At 35.8% G+C, this 15,413-nt stretch overlaps 1 protein-coding gene across 2 annotated transcripts in view; it reads right to left on the reverse strand.

Annotated features, from left to right (window-relative positions):
- Positions 1-2,733: 2,733 nt before the first annotated feature.
- C1H18orf25 (chromosome 1 C18orf25 homolog) overlaps positions 2,734-15,413 on the reverse strand; it is a 42,926-nt gene continuing 30,246 nt past the window's right edge. For both annotated transcript variants that reach the window (XM_044657833.1, XM_044657832.1), the window contains 2 exons: positions 9,808-9,934; positions 2,734-3,023 (listed from right to left, as the gene is read on the reverse strand). In XM_044657833.1, the coding sequence (XP_044513768.1) occupies positions 2,834-3,023; positions 9,808-9,934 (317 nt within the window). In that variant the 3' untranslated portion in view covers positions 2,734-2,833. The remainder of the gene's footprint in view (positions 3,024-9,807; positions 9,935-15,413) is intronic.

The following is a 15,413-nucleotide window of genomic DNA, read 5'->3' on the forward strand; positions in this document are numbered from 1 at the left end:
AGAAAAAGGGGTCCATTTGATTTGGCCCTTCAAATAAAATTAAAAACAAAAACAAAAAACAAAATAGCAGATACCAAAACGCAGCAACTATATCTTACAGGGCATGATCATACAATACATAGGTCATTGGTTTGAATTTTATTTTTTTAAGTTGGAATATAAACCAATCTGTGGCCCAGCTCTACCATTTAGCACAAAGGTAACTCTTAATAGGGCACTGACTCTATGAGTTATTGCTTTGGGGAATTTTTACTCTTGTTTATGCCACCAAATGAAAACTTTATATAGATATAATCCCTTAAGAAGGAAGTCTAAGGATCATCTAAACTGCTTTCTCACCATGAAATTTTGTAAAAATTAGTACATTGCTTAAAAGTACATTTCCAGTCTGTAGGATCTAGCAATGAAACAACTGGTGCCCAGAATCTCTCAGGAGCCAGTATGTAAAAAGATGGGCTCCAAACACAGTAAAAGAGAGTAGTATAATGTTCAAAGCATTACCTTTTTTCTCCTCTATTTAGTTCCTGGATCTCTATACTACCATTTTGTTTTGAAGAATATCGGAAAATTTATTTGTTTGGGATGCCTAAAGAGGGAAGGGTGATAAGAATCGAAAGATATTACTTATTGGGAGGACAAGAGAAGTATAAAGAGCTTATGGAAGGCTCAACTCTTCTTTTCCTACCAACAATGCAAAAAAAATTACAAATAAGCCCCCCACAAAGAAAGCACTCATCAGAGGATTATATGCTACGTAGAGAATTTGTTGTAAATGGGTCAAAAATGTGTTGTTTCTATGGCCCATAACTTTGTTAAATAGAACTTTCCCTGCATTGGTATTTATTTCGAAGGCGTTTCACAGGTGTCTGTGGAGAAAATTTCTAAATAAATTTCAAGTGATATAGTGTGACCGGCCCTATACTCTTCAAGTTGGTTTCCTTGAAAAAAACAGATCAAGAGTTGTGCATTCAGCTTGGCAAAGTACTGTAAGCTAAGTAAATAATGGCTTGTAATAGTACATAGTATTTAATAAAATAATGCCAAAAATGAACAGTCTGAGGACATTAATAACAGTCAGATTTGAATATGTTTCTGTTTCAGTCTCACTTTGGGTCTCTGGTTTTGCCAAGAGGTCCATACACAGGATGGAATTAAGATTCAAAAACTGTAATTGTTATCTCTAAAGCCTGAATCTGAACAACTGATGGAAAACAAAAGCAAATTAAAATTTATCAGAGAAAGTTGCTGACCAAATATGTGACCAAAAACACATCCCTGTAGAAAGAAGAGGGCATAAAGAGCCCAAAATAGTTGAAAGGGTTCACTAAGGAACTATAGGAAAAATGGAATATTTTAAATGTTAGACAAATAGGGTCAGGCAGACTATTCTGACTGTGCAGTTCTCATGCATGCTCTTATGATAAACAGCAGCCACTGATGCAGAAAGGGCTATAAGTAAAGCAGCTTACCCACAGATGAATTACCAGAAAAACAAAAAGAAAAGGCTAAGAAAAAAAAAAGGTGAGGACATCCTGAAAGCAACATCACTTTACCCCACCTCTAGTGTTCTAGTCAAAGCTATTGCTTTCAAGAGACAGGAACATTAAGTGAAATAAATCCCAGACACCAAGGTAGCTAAAATGCCACAAAAACCTAAACTTTGGCATTTCCTGAATTTTCCCTATTTTTTTTAATTATGCAAAATCTAGAATGTTGCATCATGTGCTTCTTATGGCATATATATATTTTTAAAGGTAGGAAGGAGAAGATACCCAAGCAGAACATTAGTTCGGCATCAGTTTATGCAATTAGCGTTTATTGGCTATGCCCTACATGGAGAGACTTGCTACGAAAGAAGGCACTTAACACTCTTGCCAAATGCCATGCAAGCTTATGAGTTCCTATAGCCTTCCAACTTTGGCCTCTCTCTCTGTTTCAGGCCCATATAATAGGTTCCCAGTTTTACCTTTCTACATTTTCCAGTTATATTTGAGTAGACCAGGAAAAAAAAAGGAAAGAAAAGCCAATGGAATCAGAATGGAGATTTTTTTTACCCCCATTGATACCAATCCTCCTCAGACAACCTAGAAAGTAATATCCTGGAAGTAGCTACAAGTCAAGAAATTCTCATTTTTCAGAGTTAAAAGTTATTGCAAACAAGGAATCAACAGAAGTCAACTTAACAGCATTTGTGATCACATCAGAGCAAAGTTATTCAAGTTGTGGCAAGTCACCAGTCAGAAAAGTAGTCAGGAAAGAGGGCAGAAAACAAAGTTAAGAGAGAAACAGTAATGCTCCTGTTTTCTGCTTAAAAGGACAAGCTGTTAACACACATGTCCTACTGAGTGCCAATAATAGAACCTGACTGAGAAATGTGCAAATGCCCTAGGGCAAGAGGGCCAATGGGAAGGAAAGGGAAGAGCTAACCCTGTATGTTATAATTTCACTCACAGAGAGAAATACAAGGTTCCAAAACCCCAGTTAAAATTCACCTTGAAATTAAACTAATATTATTCTATCAGGAGTGAGGAAGGCAGAGCTGGAGAGTATTTCCTCTGATTAATATCCACCGCATATAACTGCAGTTTTTTTTCCTCCATAAAATTCATCAATATCTGTCATCTTCCTAATGAAGGAGGGAAAGAGTCCTTCATTTTCTTATGACTTTTTAGAGATAAAACCTCAAGTTTGTTTTTTAAAGGGGTAATTCTCCATAAGTTTCAATTCCACAAATGCCAAGAGCAAGGCTTCTGAAGTTGAAGCAATGACAATGAACTTCTGTGCCAAAGAGAAAAGGAAGGGTACAGTGGGGAAGAAACACAGTGACATTGTATTACAGTAGGTATTTGCGTCTGCTATCTTCATCCAGGGTAAGATCAACTACTTCCGAGGGTGAAGACCAATTCTGCTGGGGAGTCACGGATGTCCATGATTGTGTTTGCCGGCTGCTAAAATACTGTAAGCCTGAACCATCCTTCCACGAAGACACACTCTGAATCACACCACCTCTAGGATGTACACACCTACAGAAAAAAATAACAAAAGCAAAGTTAATTCTACTGATGTTTGCTCCAAATATTGCAATGTAAAACAAGGTAAGCTCAAGTTATATTGGATGGTGCCTTATATATACGCATGTAATCCAAAACACATCATGTATGTATGTAACAGATATAGTTTAACATAGAAAGGCCAAGGATCACAACACTGAACAAAAATATAAATATACATGTATATAAAAAAACTTTAACTGTTGGGGGGGGGGTCTGTCACTGATCAACTGTGGGTATATGTCAAATAATTTTTGATGAAACCCATTCTCTTCCACTACTGAGGGAGATCTGGCAAAGGAATGACAGTCCCGCCCCCCTCCAAATCCAGAGGTGACTTCTTTTTTGTTTGTTTGTTTTTGTTTTAAATACAGTTTGAGATCTTTGAGCCAAAAGATACATTAGATAAATGTCATGCTAAGGGGAAAATATTAAAACCATAAGAGAATTAAGAACTAATAGTAACTCAGCTTTATAATCAAAAAACAGTGTCAGAGCAACAAAAAATGCATGCTCACCAATAATAACCTTAATAATGAAGATGATGATGATGATGATGATAATAAGAATAATATTAACAACTACAATATCCATTTTGGCAATATGATTTAAAAGGAAGTAACTGCAATATTATGATACAGATTAGATTTCTGTAATTCATTTGTTCATTGAGGATTCCCAAGTACTGGAGTTTGCCTATGGGCCAATTCCTAGTCCTTAAAAAGCAAAGAATAAACATGGCACCTTTCTGCTCTTATCATAGCCCATAATCTCTGGGGGAAGGGGCGGGGGAGCAGAATCAGCAGAGCCCTGATCTAGGAAACTCAAACTCTCAGAGGGTTCAGGTTAGTGGGGCAGAATTATCCATCTGAGAAATTCCTTCAAGGGCTATTTGGGAGGAAAAGAATCATGAACAGCTTAGATTTCACATTCCTTGAAAGGCTCTGTAAGTTTCCCAGGATGAAATACTGAGTCAGATATGAAGACGGCAGCTGGTGGGATCACTACCACTTGTGTCCTTCCATCTTAAGACCTAACCATCCCTAATTAAACTTAAATGAGATCTAACAGGTGCCCTGACTAGTGCCCCTGGTTCTCAAAGCAGAGCTCAAAAGATACTTAGATGTCTAAATACAAAGAGTAGTGCTGGGGTTCTTGAAACTACCAGCCCAACTTAGTTCAGCAGAGCACCAGGTTAGTATTGATGACCAGGGATCAATGCCAATATTGCCTCTGTGAGTGGATATTCTTTGGCCTGAATACAGGAACTTTAAGTCCCTGAAACAGGACTCCTGTTCCTATTGGAGAATTCGCCTGAAAACTATTTCTATGCCAAATGGGTTACTGAGAAACAATCTCCTCCCAGCTAGTGATGGCATCATTTAAAGTTGTCGCCAAGATATTATTAGCTTAATGTCTCTTCTGAAATAATGATTTAACTATGAACCTGGGAATACCTACATTTTTAAGGTTAATTTCTGGTATACTACTACTACTAGAATCCAAGAAAACGAGGATCATTAACATCAAATAAATCAGCTCAGATTTAATACCCCCAGTCTGACTGGCTGAACTCCAAGAGTTTTGGTCTAAGAAGCTTAAAACCATGTCCCAATCCAATGCTAGCAAAAAGAGTTGAATAAGGAAAGGGCAAGGAAACAGTACAGGGCTTAATAACAGATAAATGAAAATGGACAAGTGAAAATAAAGGCAGCTGTTCAGGAAAAACATATGCTAAAAAATTAAAGGAAACCAAAGAAACAATAGTTTTCCCTTAAGGTATCACACAAATATTATCTGTTATTGGGAAGACTGAATCTGTAAGAGACAACTAAATGGAAGAATGCACAGAAAAAGACTATAAGGGAGATAAATGCTATAAAAGGCCAAGTCTAATGTTCACAATTTTAAGGGAATCTTACAAAAAAAGGAAATTTTCATATACTTTTGTGATATGAACCACAGAGGTCAAAAGGGGCAAATGAGCTAACTGAGCTGGACCAAACCAATGATTACTTCCTCCCATCTGTCACAAGAAATGCATAGTGTCTCAAAAGTCTGGGTGCTACTTTGAGCTTTAATAATTCAAAACTGCACTAAGACTTTAGGATCATTCTAAATTTTCATTTTTGTGTGACAAGATGAGAGGGTGAGAAAGAAGCACAATGCAATCAAACTGTTCCACATTGATTAGTTCACTTGCCAAAAAACCAGAAAACTTTCCTTAAAACTTTTCCCTTTTTTTTAGAGACATGATCAATTTCATGTCCTTTATACATTGAAATCAGTTTTTTAAACAAGAGGTTTCATAATGTTAAAGAGAAGAAGAAAATGCAGAACATGGGCTTAGATTAGCTAACTTTTTTGTAGGAGATAATACCTTTAAAATGAAACATTTATAGGCTTCTATATTATTTTGGGGGTGACAGTCCTATTTACTTTTCCTGCTAGAACATCAAGTGATTGATTGTTATTTTGTGGCAATATTTCTGGCCAAGGTCTCCAAGTCTTCCAATTTGCCACCTTTGATTTTCAGTATTTACTATTAATAGTTAGTTGTCTTAGCTTTTAGAGAAAGCCTGTGACTTAATATTCAAAAGTTTTCCCATCTTCCATCAATTACTTGGTTAAGGACCTAAGTCATCATTAGTGCTAATGACCAAAGGTATGAAATGTCTCAAAGTAGAAGCCTACCCCAATGGAAAGCTACACAAAAGAATCCAGGAAAATGCACTGGTATGGTTGAAGGAAGATGGGAAGTTTGGGATATCCCTAACATGGCTCAGTGAGATGAAACTATTTTCAGCCTCAACAGATTTCTTCAACAATAACCCTGTTACTTGTGCTGATGAAAAAACAGAAGGCACTTTACATCCTGGGACCAGAAACTCATTTCTTTGGTCAAAATAGGTGACCAAACAAAGCACAGAGCCAGATAAGGCTGAGTAAGTTCAGGGCAACACTAAAGAGAGGTGATAATGCTTCCCTTCAATAGAAAGAGAAATCTTTCATTGCACTTTGATAATCTAAAATAATATCCCACACTGAAAACAAGTAGTCCACAAAACACCATATGGAAATGATGATGTTCAGATAAAGAAAAAGAAATTCAATGCATCAACCATCAACACAAAGCAGCCATCAACAAAGTTTCATTCAACTATTAGCTCGAAAAAAGCATGCTCTCTAGTCTAGGACTTACATAAGGGAAATGTGGAATCTAAGTGAACATATCAAAATTGCAAATAAAGGAGCAGTGAATGAATGAGTTTAACATGCAAGGTAAAGAAACTATTATATCAAATAAAAAGGCACATACATCACAATCAAAAAGACTCAATTCAAATATCAAAACACTTCCAGGGAGGAAACATGGTACCAAGCCCCCAGACTCAGAGCCACCACAACCTCCCAAAACACAACCACTCAAAGACAGCGCCTGAGTTTCATAAACCTTCAAAACTTCAGTAACAATGTGTAACACAGAAAGGCAAGTACAATGAGAACATCGGACAACTAAATCCAAACAAACATCTGACTGGGCATGCACATCAAACTAGAACAAAAAGATGTGGATCAAAACCTAAAACCTTTTTCCATGCGATAACCCTGCCAGAAGCCCATCAATACTTCATAACTGCAACCCTAGACCTGCAAGAGAAATAAATTCCAGATAAGATATAAGCAACCAAAAGGTGGAATTCTGATGCAACCAAAAAGAAAGTCTCCCCATCCACTATGTAGTCCTTCAGTCTTCATGGTTAATAGAAGAACACTGAAAAGGAAGCAGGAAGGCTTAAAGGAAGAGGTCAACAAAGTCATCCTCACAGCAATATAAGATGCCCACATGCATGTGCATGGGTCAGGTAAAAATACCTTAGCTGAATTTAAAATGAAAAACCTGTAATTCTGAGCTCTGAAATGCCATACTGTTTTGAGTGTATTAGCCATCTATAGAAAGAATAAAATGTCTCCAGCAAATAAACACACAGAACAGAACCAAAGACTCATTCCTTATAATCCAGGGTTTAAAAGAATAGAAGAGAATATCCCCTGACAAAAGAATTGCAAGACACATTGGTATTTTACATTTATTTGGTCATCTGGCTTTATACAAAACTGAGACCACGTATCTTCCTCTAGTGTACTTATATCTAGGTTAATAAAAGAGGATAAAATCATAGAAATTATCAGAAAAAAAACAACAACAAAGAAACAATGAACTTGTCTCTAGTTTCCATGACTTTATAGAATTGTTGTGAATTTTTTCAATTCTTCCTGAGAGCTCTGACCTTTAGTATAGTCGTGGTAGAGGAAAGTTTTTAGGCCCAGAAGGAAAATAAAGGCCTTATGATAGAAAGGAGATTGGAGAAGCAAAAGAGAGGCAGAGAGGTAGCTAGATGATTTAGGCTTTTGGCCACAGGAAAATGTGGAGAAAGAAGTGGACACCTAGAGAGATATGTGAAAATGAAATGCCTAGCTAAGGAGAAAGAAAAGAAATGGATATCTGGGAAGGAGTAAAAGTAAGAATAGAATGTGTAGGACTTTTATTGGGAACTGAATAAATTAAAATTTGAAGTATTAGCCAAGAAGAAATAAATGAGGGATGTGTGCTGATAGTATAATTTATGGTAGTTTTGTCTATGCCATTTTGAATGATATAAAGGACAAAGGAAATGGGAAGATCAAAATTAAAAAAAAAAAAACACTGACATTTAAGATGGAATTAGTTGAGCCCAACAAGTCTTGACACGGGCTTGAAAGTAAGATTTTTAAATACAGAAAAAATTTAGAAGGAATTTTATAAAGATGAGAGTATGAGAAAGAAGCTTATTAGAGAGTCAAATATCATAAGGTTAATAGCTAAGAAGACATGGAAGATTAATATCATAGAAATTGATGGCAAAGAGTGGGGTGATGTAAAGAAAAAAAGAAGAGTTCTAACTTCTCCCTAGTAAGATCAAGTTAACAAGAGGGCAATACTAAAAAAACTTTTGGAAAGACAATAAAGGGAAAAGGGTGAATCTAATGGGGGGAAAATGTAAAATATGAACAAGAGAAACATGGAAGTTGAGTCAAAGAAAGGATGAGCAGACAATGGAGATATTTTAAGGGCCAAAATGGGAGCAACTAGAACAAAAGAAGTACAGTATAAAAGAAAAAAGAAGTGACTAAAATTCAAAGATATTTCTGACAGTAAACTATACAATAGGATACAATGGAAAAGGCAATAGAATTTACAAAGGAAAAAAAAGAAGAGTGGAGAAGCAAACAAAACTTTGGGAAGCTGAAGACAGTAATGAATGAAAGAAGGATACAATGTGAAAAAATAAGACAGGAAAAATAAAAGTGATAAAACAATACATGGAATTAAAGAAGATTTATGACGTTTTCTGAAGAATTCAGTGTTGCTCACTAAGGGGAAGATGCCATGTCAAATCCTAAATGCTGAAATTAGAAATGTTAGAAGAATAAATCTCAGTGCAGCAAGCAACAGATTCTCTGGCAAGATCAGTTCCACATTAGCCTTCATTACAAACTTGTGTCAAAAAAATTTATCTCCCCTAAATGGAGATGATATAGGAATTTTCCCCTACTTTAAATTTATTTGAATCAACGAGGTTAATTTTCTACTGCATTTCTGAACATCTCAAATCTCTGCAAGAGTTATATGGGTGGGTACAAATAAAGGAAGGGAAAAAGCATTCATTAAATGTCTACTAGGTGCCAGGCACTGTGCTAAGCACTTAACAAATATTTTATTTGATCAAGTGAAAAGTAATAGAATATCAGGGTCCTTGAAGGCAGAGACAATTTCATTGCTTTTGTATGCACAGCAGCCAGCTAGCATCTGGCACCAAAATAGGCACTCATTAAATACCTGTTGACTGATTTCATCAGCATTGTGTCTCTTGATTCTATTTAAGGACCAAAGAAAGGAATTCCAAATCTGAAGAAAAATCATGTTTAACATTTTCTAGACTCTCTCAAGGAGGAAAAAAAAATTTTTTTAATCAATGGCCCGAAGGGAGTTATCTCTTAAAACTTCTGCTTTTTATGGCTATAAACCTAATGTTAATATGATATAGTAGTGACTGACATGAAGTAGATCAAATTGACTTTCCTTTTGTATTATCTACTTTTTATAAAGATATTTGAGAATTTAAGGGATTGTTAATTAATTGTTAACTATCAATAAAATGTCCATCTAAAAGAAAGGACTAAGTGATAAAACAGTAATGAAAAAAAAACTTATTGTGTTACTCCTCTTATAAAAGGCAAAAATTGTAGTATCACCTAGGGTCTCAACTTTAAGACTTGTCCCTTAAGTACTGAAAATGAAGGGGGAGGTGGGGGGGAGAAGCACTAGTAATCAACAAATATATACAGGGCATCCCAAATGTTTTAGTGTAGTTTTAAGCTATTAAATCCTAAAAGAAGGGTGATCTGTATTAGCTAATTTGCCAAAATGTGAAGCAATACTGTACTACATTCCTGAATTTAGAAACTTCTACATACATAACCAGAAAATTTCTCAAAAGGAAGAAGAATCTGACAGGTAACCCCCACTATTCATACTAACCATACTATTTGACCAATACTTTCCTTTATCTGTTTTTTGGAATTTTGCAGGATGAGGGGTGGAAGGGAGAGGTTTAAGGTTAGAAAGGAGGGGTACTGGGCCATAGTTTGGGTTTTTTTTGCCTTAGTGAAAATAAAACTCAAAATTTAAATTGCAAAAATATTATCATCCTACCTTGCATGTTCCTGAACTCCCACGATTTCTACTTCACTGTCTGAAGAGGCGATATTAATCTCTTCATTGAGTTGTGCATTGCCAGAAGATGTTTTGTCACTTGCTAGGAATCCTGGATCCAAATGACCTAGGTGAAGAAAGAAAAGGCAAGTGCTATAATTTTACTTCTCACAAATAACAAAAATTTCTTGATAGCCAAGTTTTTAATTCAATCTCTGTTATAGAATTAGCCACTCAATTAGAGTAAGATGCTGTGGTGCTGTTATTTATATAACATACTTTATGGTTTTTGAGGTTTGGCTTAGCTTGCTTTTAAAATATCCCTCAGGGCAAACCTACCTCTAAATGGAAATTTACCAAGGTCAATGTTGGATTAATTCTTAAAAAGAGAAAACACTCTCTCTGGAAAAAAAATAGTGACAGGCAGAGATAATAATAATTAGATTTCATTAACAATGTTACACTAAAATGCTTTGTTAAAGTCAGATATTCAGAAGTTTTCTAAAAGAATGAACCCTTAGCAACACAGAAACAAACTCTATCAAGGAAAGAAAATTTTCTCTGGTCCTTTGCGCATTTTCTATTAATAACTGCTCACATTTCCTTAGAGCTTATAAATGTATAAAGCACTTTCCTCATATTCACCTCATGGGATCAGCAACATTATCTACAAAAACAGAGGCTTCAGAATGGTGATAAACTATGATTCCATGAAGACAGGGGCTATGTCTTATTTAAACTTTTTATTTTCCCCAGCACAAGCAAAGTACTCTCACTAAATTGGCCTCTCTAAATTAAGGTGATGTATATAGTAAGTTTAACATGGTTACAAATAGAAGGAAAATGTAATGGTAATGGCCCCTCTTATCTCATCTATGAGCTTATAAGTTTATGATAATGTTTCCTTTTTTAGCTTGATACCTACTAATCACAGTAGATGTAATTAAGCTAGCTGTTTTAAAAAATCTAGCATAATTGAAATATGCTAAACTATCAATCCCGACTACAATAAGTACTTCTATGAAAACGAGCAATTTATTTTTTTAAAAATTCTTCAAAACAAAATTCTACCAAATTAAGGTAATCAGCCATGACAAATGCTCAAAAGCCACAATAAATGACTTACAAGAGTAACTATTCAAGTCAAGTACCATAAAATTTCCCAAGGACAGATGTCTCTGTAACTACATTTTCCCTATGGAATTAAGAAATAGTACCAAAAGAGTGGAATCAATTCCTGGATTACTTCTTTGCACTTCGGTTTTCTAATTTGCCAAATTTGACAATTACCATCTGCTACCTTTCTACCTTCTCAGAACCATAAAAATCTGAAAGTTGGAAAGGATTCCAATGGTCATCTAGCCCAACCTAAGTAGAGAAAAGGAATTTCCATTAAAGCATACCCTTCAAATGGTCTAGTCTCTACTTGAAGACCTCTAAGGAGGTGAAATCTAGCATCTTTTGAGGCAGCCCATTCCAATTTTGGCCAAATGTTAGGAAACGTCTCCCCTAATATTAATTTTAAATTTGTCTCTTTGAAATACCTACCCACAGCTAACTAGGCATAATTCCCTTCTCAAGATGACACCTTTTTAAATACTACAAGCCAACAATCAAATTCTCCCTAAGCCTTCTCTTCTTTAGTCCAAACATGCCCAGCTCCTTCAATCTACATGGTCTTGAGGCCTTTCACCATCCTGGTTGTCTTCCTCCAGAAACTACAGCTTATCAATGTTCTCCTAATTCTTTCTACAAAGAGAAAATTGCAACTTTCTGTTTAGTATCACTTTTTTTTTTCTTCCAAAATTCATTGCTTCGATCCTTTGGGAATTTTTTCTTCCTGAGGAAGTTCCTCTAATTAATTCCCTAATTAATAGAGATATTAGGACTTTAGATCAGTATTTTAGATCTTTAAAACTTGAGGCCAAAAAAGATTGAGGGGCTTGCCTACTACCACATAATTCAACAAGGTTTTTTTAAAAGCTGATACTTTTTTTTACATCTCTATTATTCTACACAGTTATCACTGCCCTCCATAAAGTTCTACTTTACAACAAACAACTAGCTAAGCAAAACAAATCAACAAATTAAGCATGTCTGAAAATGTATATCTCTTTCTGCACTTCCAGTTCACCACCTCTCTACCAAAAGGCAGGAATAATATTTCTAAGGCTTCCCAAACTTTCCCCATTGCATGAATCCCTTTCCCATGCTACATGATCCAGCCAAACTGATCTTTTCTCTATTCTGCACACATAACATTCCAGCTCCCAGCCTTTATACTGGCTGTACTTCATCCCCAGAATATACTCATCTCCATCTCTTAGAATTCTTTTCCATAATATGGCATTTCAAGTTTCTACACGAAGTTTTTCATGGTTTCCCCAACTGATAATATGCTTCTCCCTAAAATATTTTGTCCTTAACTACTGCTTCTATTTGTATTTGTTGTTTTTATATATTCTATATATAATCATACATATACTTATATTTCCCAGTAGAGTGTAAGTTTCTTAAGAGAAGGTATAGTTTTATTCTCCATATTAGTATTCCTAGTAGTTAACAGTGCCTGGTATAGTAACTGCTTAATAAATGCTTTTTGATAGGTTGATTTTTTGAAGTGCCTACTATATATAAGAAATTGTGAAATAAAAATGATTTAATGATTTTTTAAAAACCAGGTCCCTGCCTTCAAGAAGCTTACAATCTAATATAGGAGTTCTTAACCTTTTAAGTGTCATAGACCCTACTGGTAGGCAAAGTCATTGTATATCTCAGAATAATGTTTTTAAATGCATAAACTAGATAGGCTTGTAAAGGAAATCAACAATGTTAAAAAATAAGTATTAAAATATTTTTAAAAAGTAAATTCACAAACCCTGGGCTAAAAATTTATTCCAAAAAATAATATATGCACAATTACAATGAAAAATAAAATTCAAAAGCATAAAAAAGGAATTATCAAGTTACTATGATACTTTTGGTGAGAAGAAACACCTCTCTGTTCAGAGAAGGAAAAGGATGAGGGAAGGCTTCCTAGAGGAGGTGGCATTTTGAGTTGGACATTAAAGGATAGGCAGAATTTTAATAGATGAATGGTTTTGGCAAAAGAAAGGAGGTAAAAGTATCAGATAGGGATAGCTGGGTGGCACTGTGGATATAGAATACCAGCACTCATATTTGGTCTCTGACACTTACTAGGTATGTAACAATGAGTAAGTCACTTAATCCTATTTGCCTCAGTTTCTCATCTGTAAAATAAGCTGGAAAAGGAAATGCAACACACTCTAGTATCTTTGTCAAGATAACCCCAAATGGAGTCAGGAAGAGTTGGATATAACTGAAACTGAACAAGAGTGCCAGATGCATTCAGAAGACAGAAAATAGTCCTGTGTAGCTGGAACTTGGATTTAGAGCTAGAAGTAGCCTTAGAAATAATGTAGTTCCGGGGCAGCTGGGTAGCTCAGTGGATTGAGAGCCAAGCCTAGAGACAGGAGGTCCTAGGTTCAAATCCAGCCTCAGACATTTCCCAGTTGTGTGATCCTGGGCAAGTCACTTGACCCCCATTGCCCACCCTTACCACTCTTCCACCTGGGAGCCAATACATAGAAGTTAAGGGTTAAAAAAAAGAAAAGAAAAGAAAAGAAATAATGTAGTTCAATACTGTAATTTGCATATAAAGAAACTGAAACCTAGATCAAGTTATGGTCACATAGTTATTAAGTCACAAAATCAGGTTTCAAATCTAGTTCCTGATTCTAGTTCTAGTGATCCTTCCATTTATCTCATCAGTCAATTAAAAGGGAAAATCCACAAGACCACACTATGTATTTTAATAAAAACCTCTCTCAAAACACCTAAGGTAGAATTTGAATCCCAGGTTTCCTAAGCCCATCATTACTTCCATTATAACAAGAAATATTTAAGAGAGATTGTAGGTTAATGAGTCAGTAAGACTTGACAAGTGATTGTATGGGATAAGTCAACAAACAGGAGAAATTCAAGATGCCTGAAGTAATTAGTATGAATGACTAGAAAAATGGTGACATAAATGGAAAAACAAGTCAGGAAGAAGAGTTTAACAGAAAAAAATTCATTTTTTTTTCATGCATGTTAAGCTTGACAAGACAGTTGAACATTAATAGCAATTAACAGGAAAAAGGAAATTCAGCTCTGGAGCTTGGGAAAGTAGTCAAGGCAGGAGATAAAGATTTGAGAATCATTAACAGCAACAATTGTAGCTTAGCTCACATTTACATAGCATTTTAAGGTTTGCAAAATATTTTACACAGATAGTCTCATGTGACCTTCATAACACATTTGGGGAGTTATTTTCATTCTCACTTTGGAAATGGGAAAATGAAGGTTCCAAGAGGTGGCGATAGTAGTAATAATAGTAGCAGCAGCAGCAGCTAGCATTTATCTAGCGAAGTGCTTTACCAATATTGGCTTTTATTCTCACAATCTTATTATTATCCCCATGTTATAGATGAGGTAACTGAAACAAACAGAGGTTAAGTGGTTTGTCCAGGGTCATATAGCTAATAAGTGTCTTAGGTAGGATTTGAATTCAGAGGTCTTCCTGATTTCAGGCCCAACACTATTCACTGTGCCATCTAATTGCTACCACAACATAAAATAACTAGTCTCTCCCACTTGGAATGTAACTGGTCTCCATAGAGCAGGGGTCGGCAGCATATGGCTCTCGAGCCATATGTGGCTCTTTTGAGGGCCAGATATGGCTCTTTCTGCAGGAGCCATAAAGTCCATTTTTTTTCAGGCGTTGTTACAGGAGTGCACACTGTGAGCACTGTACGGCTCTCACGAAATTACATTTTAAAAAATGTGGCGTTTATGGCTCTCCGGCCAAAAAGGTTGCCGAACCCTGCCCTAGAGAAAGGGACCAGATGATTTCACTTTTCTATTTGCATATGAATATGAATGCTTAGAATGCTTAGAAGTACTTAAAAACATTTTTTCATTATATACTCCAGGTCACTGGCAGGCTTCAACCACAGGTCTTTCTGACTCTATACTATACTCTATCCGCTACACAATACTACTTTTCAACAATGTTTCATAATTGAAGTTATGAAAAGAAAATATATTTCCAAAAGTAAGCATGGAGAATAAGAAGGTTAAGGACAAAACCTCAGGGCATTCAATGCTGAGAGAGAGAGATATACAAAGTTAAGTAGTTAACTACATATCTTATTTGTACAGTAATTTTCTCATGACTTGGTTTTTGCACTAGACTATACACTATTTATGGGTCAAAATCATGCTCCATATAACTTTGTAAAGATCTACAAAATAAAGAGGTAACTATATACTCCATGAGTTCTTAAATATTTATTTTAAGGGGGCAGCTGGGTAGCTCAATGGATTGAGTCAGGCCTAGAGACGGGAGGTCCTAGGTTCAAATCCGACCCCAGACACTTCCCAGCTGTGTGACCCTGGGCAAGTCACTTGACCCCCATTGCCCACCCTTACCACTCTTCCACCTAGGAGCCAATACACAGAAGTTAAGGAAGAGAGAGAGAGAGAGAGAGAGAGAGAGAGAGAGAGAGAGAGAGAGAGAGAGAGAGAGAGAGAGAGAGGGAGAG

Source organism: Gracilinanus agilis, chromosome 1, assembly GCF_016433145.1.
Source record: "Gracilinanus agilis isolate LMUSP501 chromosome 1, AgileGrace, whole genome shotgun sequence".
Lineage (NCBI taxonomy): Eukaryota > Metazoa > Chordata > Mammalia > Didelphimorphia > Didelphidae > Gracilinanus > Gracilinanus agilis.